Genomic DNA, 13,721 nt, shown 5'->3' on the forward strand with positions numbered 1-13,721 from the left:
AGGTTGATGACAATGGAACAGCGGCGAGTGTTGAATTTCACTATCATCGTTTTAATATTCGTTCCTTTTAAAAATAGAATGCTTTTCTCCCGTATCGGCGATCGTAACAAATTCATATCTCGAAAATTAAAGTTTGATTAGACCTATAGTCAGAGCTATCGTTGATAGGAGCAAATTACTTTTCAAATTCATCCAGTTTAAGGGCTTATAACGATTTTCCTTCTGATTTGGAGAGACTATTGATTTGTTTAGGTGTAGTTTAAAAAGATAGGAAAATGTTGGGCCAAGAATAGATGGTAACTGAAACATATATGTCAGAAGTGCAATACAGGGTGATTGCCAGGCATGCCAGGGTACACACAGGAAACCTTTTGCATCTTTTGCATGGTTCGTATCATGATAGCATCATGAAGTATACACCGTACTACACTGTAATAATAGAAGAAGTTAATAAAAGAAAAAAAAATCAACATAACAACATGAAGTGATGCCCTCGGACGGTACACTGAAGAAAGTGATTAGTTATTAATATGATGGCGAACCGCTGCAAAATATTCAGTCGTTTACTTCTGCAAATAGTTTAATGTTTTGATTGCAAAAACAAGAAAAAAATAATTCCAAGCAGTATTCATACAAACAGACACTTGAAAGGTAACAATAACGATCGGCGACCCACAATTACGAATATTTTGAGATGAAGTCATATTGAATGATGCATTTAGGTTGGTGACTTCTGCAGGCCAGGGTCGATATCTGATTATAATATCTGGATTCTATTTCACAGATGATGGACAACTTGACGAGTAACATCACTGACCCCAGCGAAACGTGGCCGGACTTTGCCCATATTCTGGCCGGATTCTACCTGACTATCGTATTCTTCGTAGCCCTCCTTGGGAACAGCCTGGTACTGTTCCTCTTCGCCTGGGATGCCACTTTGCGCACGCCGACGAACATGTTCCTCTTATCACTCTCCATCAGCGACTGGCTTGTGACGGTGGCCGGTATCCCCTTCGTAACAGTGTCGATATACGCGCAACGCTGGATGTTCTCATTTGGAGGATGTGTGGCGTGAGTATGCACAGGACAATGTAAACGTAAATAAGGCATGTTAATATGATTGATATAAATGTTCTAAATATCAGAAACTACATACAAAAATAATTTCAAAAATAATTGAAATGTTATTTATGAATATGTTATTACACTATCGTATGGCATGTTTACATCAATACTGATGTTTAATTCTTTTCTCTCAGACAAAAAAAAAAACACCCTGAATCTTATTTTGAAAAGGAATTATCATACCATTAATTACTTATATCCACGATATTCGGAAAAATGCCATATTTTCACCTAGTATATGGAAAGCCTATATTAGCAATCGTTATTCGTGTAAATTCCATGTCTTCTAAGCTTTGTAAATATGCCTTTCCACGATGTCTCATGTACTTGGTTGTTTCAGCTCTTGTTGACTTAATTCATGCAGGGGTGTTTGTGATCTCATCACGATTAGTTTTAGGACATCACAAGGCCTATTTATCTCCTTACGAACATGGTAACATGTTGTCCCTAATCAGTTGTTTAGAGCTCGCGGCGTCTTGCCAATTTTGCTTGCCTAATATCATCCATCACTTTCCTGTACTTGAACAAAGCGTCATACAAATCGTACCTGTAAAATGCCATCTTCAGTATGCTATACTTGCTGCTCTATAGAGCTGTGATTCTCATCATCCTTTGTCGACACCATGTCATCACGGACTGTATACAGAACAAATTTACACAGTTTATAACAGATTTTTTATTTTTCATTCTTTCTGAATTGATGTTTCCAAGAAGAGATGCAAACGCCGACTTTTATTTTCTTTCCTCAGCTCAGAAACCTGTACACTGAAGCTTAATATGGATGTGAATTAAGAATTGAGGTCTCAACCAGAATTTAATCACAAATCAAAATACGAAGCAGGAAATTTTGTCAGTTTAACTTCAGCGTCTGTTGTTAATTATAGGCATTTGAACAGAAAATTTGAATTACGCTGGTTAGTCTTTAATAAATCTAATTCGCACGTGACGACATTGTACGCAGCGAAACTTGCCTATCGAACGGTTCTTCTACGCTTTTTTTTTTTTTTGTTCATGGGTACTAATTTGTGACAAAGGACCATGCAGTTAAAAAAAAAGTTAGCGGGATTAAATCTTCTATATGAGAAGGAATTTCAAGCAAAGGTGTTTATAAGGATGAAACAAAGTATCAGACACTGTATTATGATAACAGTATTTTATTTGAGATTTCTGCATAAGAATCTCTTGAATCAACATGACATTATTTCAATATACTGTGTATTTTTTTTTCTCATTTAACCAGCAGATACAGCGCATCAATCTTCATCTTTTTTTCGTTAATGCATCATTTAAAGCTTTAATCAGTTATTGTTATTATTGTATTGCATCAATATTTTTTTTTTTTTTAAATCTGGTATTGGGAAGAGCTGTCCCCTCAAACCTCCAGTGATAACGTTCTTGGTCACAATCAAATCTAAATACACTTAAAAGGGGACTTGTTTCTGATCAATGATGTACAAGCAACTGAATATAACCGAAAGTATCTAATATTTCTCTTATTATCGTAACGACTTCTTTTTTTCCACTATGGACCTACCTTGTCAAAGTCTTAATCATAAAAATTGTAAGAAACTGCCTGCCTAGACAAACATCCACAAAATGTTACCTTCCGCAAATACCGAATTAAGCGACCCTAATAACTTCAATAAAATTGGCAAATATGAAATTAGTTAGCAGCAAAGAATGTTGCAAGCTCACTCCGACTGGCCTATGGGTTTACATACAATTCATAATGATACTGTGGTATATAGAGTTTCTGTAAGGATAAATTTTGCAAAAGTTCTTCCAGTCTTTTTTTTTAATAAAAAGATGATAAATGTGCAATTGTCCAATATCTGGGGTTTTTTTTTTTCAAAATTCTTACAAGAAAATATTCGTATGTACGCTGTCAAATTTCTAGTAAATATAAAATTTCGTTCCACCATAAGTTTGTTTTCGAAAACAGCACAGTCCAACTCATGTTTTAATAATCTTTATAGACATAGTGGTTATCATATACTATATATTGACAATGCTTTATACACTTTATACCACTGGCAGTAGGTTCCTAATAATTCTCTTTGATCTAGAAGTTTCGACAGGATATTGATCCAATACAATGACAATTTCTACTAGCTGTGTTTAAAGGGATCGTATAGTATGTTTTAAGGTGAGGATTCAGCTTAAGACTTTTTTTTTTGCGAGAAACTGAGAAACCACTTCATGAAATTTTAAAAAGCATACAATTCTAAGAGGAATACAAACTTTATTTGACGAGAATTTGTCTTGAAATGGCTGAGATATCCAAAAACAAAGTGAAATAAATCCGTACTAATAAAAGGTGCATGGGCCCCGCGAGGTTTTATTATAGGATCACTTTGTTGGGGATATCCCAGCCATTTCTAAATCATTGTCACCAAATAAACTTTGAATTCCTTTTAGCATTGCATGCTCTTTTATATATCATGACAAGTTTGTCATCATGCGCATTATCACTGAAAAATCACTATCAAAACAAACAAACAATAAAACAAACAAACAAACAAACAAACAAACGTTGGAAACCTGAAGCCCCATCTCAACCGAAACTGTACCATCCCTTTAAAGTCATGGCAAGGATGCAGACTGGTTGGACTGTGAATGTCTCGGTCTTCTCGGTTGATATTAGGGAGCTTTAGATTTTAGTCGCGCGGACGTTCAAAGAGAAAAAAAAAACATGATCTGAGCGTGCGCAGTAACTTTATCCGCGCTACTGCGCACGCTCAGATCGAGGAGTGCTACTGCGTTCCTCTGGACCAGTCTATTCATCGTATATACGATGTGACCCGATGTGTCGAGTAATGATGTCAATAGATCCTTTCATTCCTTTAATTTGCCGATAACGGTGATGAACGCTTTTATTTTTCACAATTTGATCCAAAATTTAAAATAGTTTAGGTTTTGCTAACATATTGCCTAATCATGTTGACTAAAAAAAAAGAAAGTTTCATGGTATATATGTCATTTAGTGATTCGCTGACGAGATCGTCCTAGTCATGTCAAGATAAATGAAAACTTCTTGCACTTTGATTTCACTGTTTCTTGGATTTCATATTAATAAGAATTTATTTAGGAAAGTTCACGTTATCAAAATAAGTAAAACTCTGACAATTAACATCGATTTTTTTTTTTCGTAACTTGGACATTTTCCCTGTCATATTTTTCAGTAGGTAGGGTATACACAAATACTTTTACTGTTTCGCCGTACAAAACGTGTCATAAGATTGCTGTATGTTTCATACAAATGATCTTTCTATTCAATATATTAAGATTTAAAGATTGCCAGATTTGGTTTATTGTGACACTGGAGTATTGACTGTCTTTATTAGAACTCCGTAATGAGAATCTTCTTCTCATTAAGGAGCAAATTTGCAAGATGTGAACACAAAATGTCCTGTTCAAAAGACAAGATCGTTCTCCAATATGCCACAGTAAAAAAATAAAATTGAATAAACAAACAAAAACAAAACAAAACCCCGAAGTACTGAAAGGACAAGTGGTCATAACAGTGGATTTACATCATCATCGTCGGGCTGATGCTATCAAGTGACTACCAGTGCCTTTCAGGATGGAGATATTTTAAGAATGGTATTAACTTTAACGACGGCTCCGATACCATTTACCCATGACCTGCGCTATTTTTGCTTAGAAGGTGGACATGCACCCTTGTTACCTTGATATTAGCCAAAAATTATATGCTACTTTTGACTTACGTATTTCCCATTCAGTGACTAGTCCTTAATGAGACTGGACTATGATTGTTATCATAGCACATAGAGACTGGACTATGATTGTTATCATAGCACAAAGAGAATTTTCAAGAGTGTTTTCAGATGGACTTTTTCCGTCAGCAGCATCGAAATCATGGATATAAAAAAGTCTAAATTATGTTGTATGCCTGTGCTTGCTTTATTGATTTAATTATTATATTCTACAGGTTATTAGGATTCATCACTGGACAAGTAAGACAAAATTACTGGTACCGGTGTGATCATCGAATAATTAACTGTCTCTGTGTTTTCATTAATCCTCGTGGAAAACAAAAAAATACGCAACCGTGGCTGTGTGTTTTGGCGATTACATGATAATACCTCATATATGTTATATATATATATATATATATATATATATATATATATATATATATATATATATATATACATATATTCATAATATTACTTATGTATATACATATCCCTTTGAGGTTCTCATGTTATTTCTACCAAAGGGAGCGTGTATTTTCCAAAGCAAGTTATACGAAGGGGTAATAGAGGCTGTCATCAGAACAGGAATCTCGTCTACCGAGCAAAGCATAATTATGAATGAAAATACTGTAGTGAATATGTCTTATTGGAGCTACGATGATCGGAAACAGAGTACCCATAACTCTGTGTCCCCACTTAAGTCTTGACCTAACATAGGGCTGGCACCTCATGATATTGTGTCGATTTCTTTATTATGAATCTTATTATATAATTACTGAAACTAACGTTACCATTGGACAAAGGTTTTAAGTCTTATTATGTATTCCAAGTTCATTTGACGCAATAAATCGTAATGACTGTAAGAAAGAAAGTAAAATTGATGTGAATTTCTAAATCTTGATTTTTATTAACAATGAAGGCCAATGTGTGGACTATCATGATGGTGTCATGAATAAGGTCCGACACAGTTAAAATCCCACTTACATGACAATTACTTCACCCTAACTTCTTTTAACGATAGTTTGTTTTCTCAAAGACCATAACTGAAGATGGTGGTAACTAGCAATAATAGCAATCGCAGTGGGAGTTATTAGCCCAGATTAGTTCTGTTCACAGTGTGCAGTAAGACAACTGTGATGTTTTGGATGCATCGGGAACGAGTGTACCATGTACATCACATGACTATATATTGTTTAATGAGAACCCCATTAAAAGTGGAAATCCGAAAGACAGTGGTCTCTGTACGTATATTCAACAAACACTGGCAAATACTGTACCAATTAACCAAATGAAACAGCACACATTTGTAAACACGTCTTTTTATATGGAAGGGAGTCAGGTATACGCACAAAAGCTTTTTGATTCACATGATGGGCATCATGAAGGAAAAAAAATAACAACAGCGGATTACGGATATACGACAGTGAGGAACAAGCAAAATCAATAAACCTCTTCACCTGCTAAAAACTTTACGAGTAAAGACCTATGACTATTGCATGCATATACTAAGTAAATTTCTTGAATGGGCTGAAAATAAGAATAACAGAGAATCTTTCATAAAATCTTCATTTCGGTTTGATATGCTTTGTATACAAGTGTGCGTCCTTGTTAAATGGGGGAAAAACACCATTATACGGCATGACGTTATTGGAACTTATTTCATTATCTCGTCTGAAGCGTAATAATCATTGAAGACTACACTTTTTTCTTCAAGTGTGTGTGTACGGTGTAGTGTGCGAATATGACAACAGACAAACCAATGCACTTCAGCATGCTCAGAACAAGCACACCTGTTCCGCCCTTAGAAATGATCATTCACTGTGTGTATGTGCGTGAGTGTGAGTGTGTGTGTGTGTGTGTGTGTGTGCGTGTGTGTGTGTGTGTGTATGTGTGTTTGAATACCTCATGCTTGCTTAATCCAGTCATCATCGTCAAAGCAATGATCAATGTTCATAAAAATTCTCTTGTGAATCTGATTTTTGTTCTTCAGGTATGCCTTCCTCATGACTTTTCTTGGCCTCACCTCGCTCCTCTCCCACGCGGCCATTGCCATTGATCGCTACCTCGTCATCACAAAGCCACATTTCGGTAATATATACCAAGTAGCTATGGTGCAATGTCATACATTTTGGGTAAAACGATACATATGGGACTGTATTAGGCAATTAAGGAGTGTCGTGGTATTAGCTGACGTAGCTCCATTGCGAACACTTGTTTGTATGAAACCCTACACTCTGTGAGAGAATCATCCTGGTACTGTTGGGATATCATTGTTATAGATATTATATATCATATGTTATATTACGTATTGTCTATGATATATTATATATGATATGTAATATAATTATGATATATCTTAGATAATTACGTATGATAATAAATTACTTGCATATTATATATGACGATTATAGTACATCTCGGCCTTTTGGCTGAGGTCATGTGTCATATCATGTGTAATGTAGGTCCTATAAACCTTCATCAATATTGTAACTGATATGCTGATATGCATTATATTCTCATGACCTGTATGCGGCAATGCAGACTACTGAATAATGTGAATGTTTGTGAACATGAACTGAAACAGAAACTGTATACAGTGAAACCTCGTTATAACGAGGGGCCGCCGAGGCGCGCCGATATTACCTCGTTATAACCGTATATACGCGCTAAAACAAAGAGAAACATTAAGCGTGGAGCCACTTTTCAATCAATCAAACTTATGGGCAGTCTTTGCGTTTATCACACAAGTACACGGATCATTATTATTGAGAAAAAATACAAAGGATTCATTTGTGATATGATACGAAGAAAAAAAAATTAAGAAGGGGGCTAAAAATGCGTTCTTTATCTTACTTCCGAAAATCTCTTCCCAAAATGTACATGGCGTTCCTGAAAAGTGCACATCAGGGTTGAATTCGTGATGCTTTATATCTACCTATCTCCACCGCGTTTATTGAACCATTCTGAAATAACGAAAATCTTGATTTGTGAAAAAACAGTACACAATTTTAATGAACAAAATGCGTTTGTTATTTTTCTCTGAACATGGGCGCAAGAAGTGTAACATGAATTATTCAACCTGGTTTACGCTGTTGGCGCCCAGCGTGATCGCAATGATTTTCATGAATTATTTCGGCTGTAATAATAACACACGTATTCTACGGGTATTTTACGCTGTTAGGTGCCCAGCAGGATGCGATGATTTTATGAATTATTTCGGCTGTAATCATAACATACGTATTCTACGGGTATTTTACGCTGTTGGTGCCCATCAGCAGGATTGCGATGATTTTATGAATATTTCGGTTGTAATAGTTCATATTGTATGAACCCGAGGGGTTGAAAATGGGACCCTGATAATAGAATGGAGGATAAAAGAGATAACGGCGGGACGACTGAGCCAAGCACGTTTGTTTCCTCTTGATTTTTCAGATGATTGATGCAGAGAGGCATGCAGATCATTACTCGCGATCATGCACAGTAACGCACGCGCTATGTGCTCAGCACAGAATCTGCAGAACGGGAAAGAGAATACAAGGATATCGTGAATTCGGTTTTTAATGTTTCGTTTGTAGCGCGTTTGAAAGCGATAGGTCAAGAAATGAAATCTCGTTGCATCCGATCAAATTCTTTATGTTTTTCTTTCTCATGATACACCGAAAATGTCCTCGTTATAACCGAAATCTCCTTATAACCGAACTCGTAACTGAAACACTAAACGAAATATAGCTATCGATGAATAACTGGCAGAGCAGCACGAAAATGTAATTATGTTCAGATAAGAAAAATCGCACAAATATCATACTCTTTCCAATAATGAGATTATCTTTATTTTCGTTGGAACGTGTCTGTTTATAAATCCACTCGACTCTTTGGTTACAGGATCGTTATTTCGAAGGTTCCTTAATCCGAAAAAGTAGTGAGGCTACTTATTCCGAAGGTTCGTTTATCCGAAAACGAAATAAAATTCGTAATTCCGAACCTACCGAAGAACACCACAAAATAAAATGTCGGATTAATTAATTCTTCTTTGTTTTCGGATTAGCGAACATCTAGGTGTAGGGAACTTGCGTGTGTTTCGAAATAACAAACCTTTATTTCATTTTTGGATTAACGAAATTTCGAAATAACGAAAATCATCCCATCTTTTCGGCAGGTATCATCATCACCTACCCGAAGGCTCTGGGGATGATTGCCGTCACGTGGCTGTGGTCGTTGATGTGGGCCATCTGCCCCTTAGCTGGTTGGGGGGAATATGACTACGAGGGAACGGGCGCTTGGTGTAGCCTCCTCTGGAATAGTAACGATGTTGGGCCGAAGTCATATGTGCTGGCGATGTTTGTCTTGACGTTCATCGTGACTGTAGGTGTCATGGTGTATTGTTACACCTGTATCTTCCTGACCATGCATCGGCTTCCAATACTGCCCAGCAGGTCTAGCATTCTCGAAAGGAATCGGAAGTCGAGGTGAGTCATTGAGTCGAAGTGTAACAATATTTTTATGGGGGATCAAGAATAAAATAGGAAGAAGAGGACATCCATCGGAAAAGCAAGATACGAGAGTAATCAGTACCTTGCATTCATCTTCTCCCGTTTGAATCGTAAATGAGCTTATGCATGACAATAACAGAGTCTTCTAAGATAAAAAAACACACACACACACCAATAAAAACATCTAAAGTGTAACAACAACAAACGTTTGACCACACTACATCAAGCCTTTCATTATAAAGGATTCCTGTTTTACTAAAGAATTTAGTAATGTTGCTTATTATGATTTCATTTCATTACAAGACTTTGCTGCAGTCACTCTTTGTTATAGATGGCCAAAACGACCATTCAGATATCTATCTTGACGTTTAATGATGTGTAATCTCTATCTAAAAGAATGTCGCCATTTTCATTTGTTGTTTTTGTTTTCTTCACAGGGAGACAAAGTTGCTGAAGACCCTTATTTTCATTGCGTTCGGATTCTTCGTAGCTTGGACACCGTACGCTGTGGTCTCCCTCGTTGCAATATTCGCTGGTTCCGATTTCCTTTCAGTAACGGCTATGACCCTCCCGTCTCTGTTTGCGAAAGGAAGCGTCCTCCTCAACCCAATCATATACGCTGTAACGAGCCGTGTCTTTCGAGCCAGTTTCAGAAATGTATGAAGGATTTCCTTACAGTTGCTCATATATTCATTATCATCAGGGGCGGATCTAGCTTTTTATAAAGGGGGGATTGGGGCGGTATGCGAGGGAGCGTAGCGACCGAGCCCGAGCGAGCAGAGCGAGCGTGGGGGGGGGGGGGGGGGGGGAGAGGATGTGGGAGGGGGTGTCCCCCCTCCCACAGTAGGGAGAATTTTTGAAAATCTGTGTGTGAAAATGGCGTTTTCTTGCATCTAAAAACACCACTATTTTTGGTATAGAGGTCATTGCCCATAAATAGAAAAAAATAAAATTACAAGTAAAAAAAAAAAATAAGATAAAAAAAAAATGGTCCCCGGATTTTTTTTTTTTTTGGGCCCCCCCCCCCCACCCCCTCTAGATCCGCTTCTGATCATTTGATTGTCTCACGTTCACACTGCGTTGCTATTGGCCTCGAATCGTAGATTTGTCAGATTTAAACTATAATATAGTTGATTATCTTGATTTTCATCCACCAATACGTCATGGTGTAATTTTGTTACAGTACTGTTTTTGTTCAGTAATATTCCTTCAATGTGCTTGTGATACAAATACGCATTCAAGAGAAAGTAATAAAAATGCAAACAAAAAAGATTTTTTAGACAGTTAAGAAATCGGCGTAAAAGATACATGTTAATATGTTCGATATAATAGAAACCAAACAATGCAAATAGAAATTAAAGTCATTGATGAAAGTATGGTTGTATAAAAATAGCAAAATTTGCACCGACTACTCGCCCTCAAAAAAGTACATGAGTGTAAATTGCATAAAATGAGTAAAAACGTGTACTTTTCGTTAGAGCCAGTTTTACGTTACGTTTTATACTCCTAGAATACACAATACAGCACAGAATTCAATCGCCCACCCTGTCCACAGACACTTACAGGCATTATCAACCGAAATACGACCTTTCTTTTGCATGATTGATCTTGCTTGCATCCACATCCACACTGTCAAAGCAGAACGAATTTGTAATGTTTGCATCCTGCGGTTGGGCGGGTTGAAAAGTCCTGTTTCTTGGGCGAATATCAATGTTTGTTTTTTTTTCAATATACCGAAATTGCATCCATTGCATAATTTGTAGCTTCAGCCTCTACTGCTTGCTCAGTCACAAATAACTTCTTGGGTGAGGCATGTACATTGCTAAAATGTAAAATTGTGTATAAAGATTACAATGTAAGATTCATAAGTCTTTATACAGTAGACCTGATGGCGAAGTGTAAACAACATTCTGGTTAAAGAAACGAACAAAAATCCTTATTGAAATGAGAATGTAATGGTTTTGTCTTATGAAAGTACTCACTGGAACAGTTAGGTGGTCTGACTTAATGTTTAGAGCCACGATCGTAACATCCTTTCAAAAAGAAATGTAAAGATCTGCATAAGCCAGGCAAATGATTCTTCATCATAACCAAGAAGAGAAAGAAATATTCAATGGAGAACTCACTTTCAGAGTACAACACAACTATTACTTTAATAGGCTTTGACAAATTTAAAGACTACACCTTGGAAACTTTCTTCTCATTTCCTGAATAACACTTTTTGGTACAATGTATTCACTTTAGTACGATGAATTCAAGATATCATTGTTCCTTATTGGTAAATCATTTTGAATCGTTATCACAGCTTGACAACCCAATCACCCAGTGCTAACTAAATGTCTTTATATTATGTTCTCATGTTCAGATGGCTAAATCCTTGTGTCCGGCATGTGTCGTCTCTATGTTGCCACGACCGAAGTCCGTATCTACTCCGGATAATTCGGGCACCAAGAGGACCAGGATGGTCAAGGGAAGCAGTAAGTGTACATGCGTTTCATCGGGTGCACGTCACAAGACCGACACCCACGAGTCATACAGTCAACGAGTTATACAGCCCACGAGTCATACAGCCCATGAGTTCGACACTAAGCAAACAAGGCCCACGAGACCGACACGTACATTAAACCCCGTGTTATATCTGTCGAACTCGTGGGCTGTTTTACCTGGTGTCGGTCTCACGGGCTTTATTTTCCTAGTGTCGAACTCGTGGGCTGCAGGACTCCTGGGCTGTATGACTCATGGGTGTCTGTCTTGTGGGATGACTCCATTTCACCTCCTCTAGGTTTGATAACATTTCAAAGTAAAGTCCTCAAGTTTGAAAGGATTTTACAAGTGTATCATACATTATACATCAGGTTCCATGCTTCATCAGGTTAGAATCGTATGACCCTACCATTTTCTATCTACTTTTGAGTTGGTATATAGGTCCATATACTTTATGATGACGCCATGACGGAATACTTTTTTTTTTCTACAGGAATGTTTTGCTGTTATTTCGTGACCATGGAAATTTTGTACACTGTATCCGTAATGTTTAGGTGGTCTAACTCCCACAAAATTGCAGCCTTTCATTAGAGACACGACATCACACTACCACACTTTGATATCATCATCCAAAATGTTTGGTTATATATAGAGAGTCGAGCTTTGTTCTTGTTTTGTGGAATGTGTGACACAACGGCTATATCTATCTACCTATATATGTATATATATATATTTTTTTTTTTTTTGAGGGGATGGTATTTTCACACTTCATGGTTAACTAGCATGAGCAAAGCAATATTACACAATACTACATGACAATAAGCTCATAACCAGGGTGTCAACAAATCTATCATCACTTAGATTCTTTTTCGTTATTTGTCCTGCGTGTGATAATGACATCAAGATGATGCTAACATCAGCAAGTTTGCCACTTGGACACACACCCAGAAACCTTATAAACATGAATGATCTGAGAAGTACAGTGAATTAAAACAGAAGAGCTGCATTCATCCTTTTGTATTATGTCACCCGTCTTTCTTAATGTGGAATTCCGCTTTACAAATTTGATATATACCGTTTACATTTTCAAAAACAAACCAACTGTTGCCACCAATAGACTTTGCTGTATTTCAAAGCCTTGATTAGTATTTGTTATTTATTTGTTTTATATCTACGCTCAGTATCCTCGGGTGGAAGAGATTCACAAAACCGTGGTATCAAAGCGGACGATTCAACCTCCATACTGGTGGCTGGAGGCCACGAAATTTGCGCCTCTCCTAAGATCCCGCCCGCAGGCCAGAGGAGGTGGAGCCAGGGAAGTTCAAAGGGAGGCAGGAAGAAGACGGAGCCACAGAAGCGCTCCTCCGTTTCCATCGAGATGGAACGCCTGCAGAAATTGTTGCCGGGGAAACAGAGGCGGCGCGGAAGTAAGAGTTTTCGACCCAAGGAGTCTGATGTCCCTGAACATGATAAACCTACTGAGAAAAATCCCAAAGTTGGCCCAACAGTCGAGACTGGAGTTGCAGAAAGCGATGCTGTTAAGCCAAGCGAGAGGAGACTCAGCCATGAAGCCGACGATGTTGGCAAAGATGTTCCAACTAAAACTGGGGAACAGGGCCTAGCTGACGATGTGATCAACGAGCTCAGTAAAAGAATGCATGAGGAGACAGAAGTGATGGAAAAAGATGGAGAAAGGGAGGACATTGAAGAGAAGCTAGGTGTTACGAAAGACAAAGTCTCAACAGATACACCAGACATAAAGGAGATTCAAAATTCACAGGACTCGCCAAACACAGAGGAAAACACCCCTGAAACGATATCAAGGACTGATGGTGAGTGGCAAGAGTCATCGTCATCGAATGTGGACAGTGGCGTGTTTGAAACAAACTCCAAACAAATGTAA

At 37.6% G+C, this 13,721-nt stretch overlaps 1 protein-coding gene across 1 annotated transcript; it reads left to right on the top strand.

Moving 5' to 3' along the window:
• The first annotated feature begins 787 nt into the window (after positions 1 to 787).
• LOC140228921 (visual pigment-like receptor peropsin) lies at positions 788 to 13,721 on the top strand. Its single transcript, XM_072309188.1, has 6 exons — positions 788 to 1,071; positions 6,835 to 6,932; positions 9,001 to 9,310; positions 9,772 to 9,991; positions 11,700 to 11,811; positions 13,000 to 13,721. The coding sequence occupies exons 1-6, from the start codon at positions 788 to 790 to the stop codon at positions 13,719 to 13,721; spliced, it is 1,746 nt and encodes a 581-aa protein (XP_072165289.1).

Source organism: Diadema setosum, chromosome 5 (assembly GCF_964275005.1).
Source record: "Diadema setosum chromosome 5, eeDiaSeto1, whole genome shotgun sequence".
Taxonomy (NCBI): domain Eukaryota; kingdom Metazoa; phylum Echinodermata; class Echinoidea; order Diadematoida; family Diadematidae; genus Diadema; species Diadema setosum.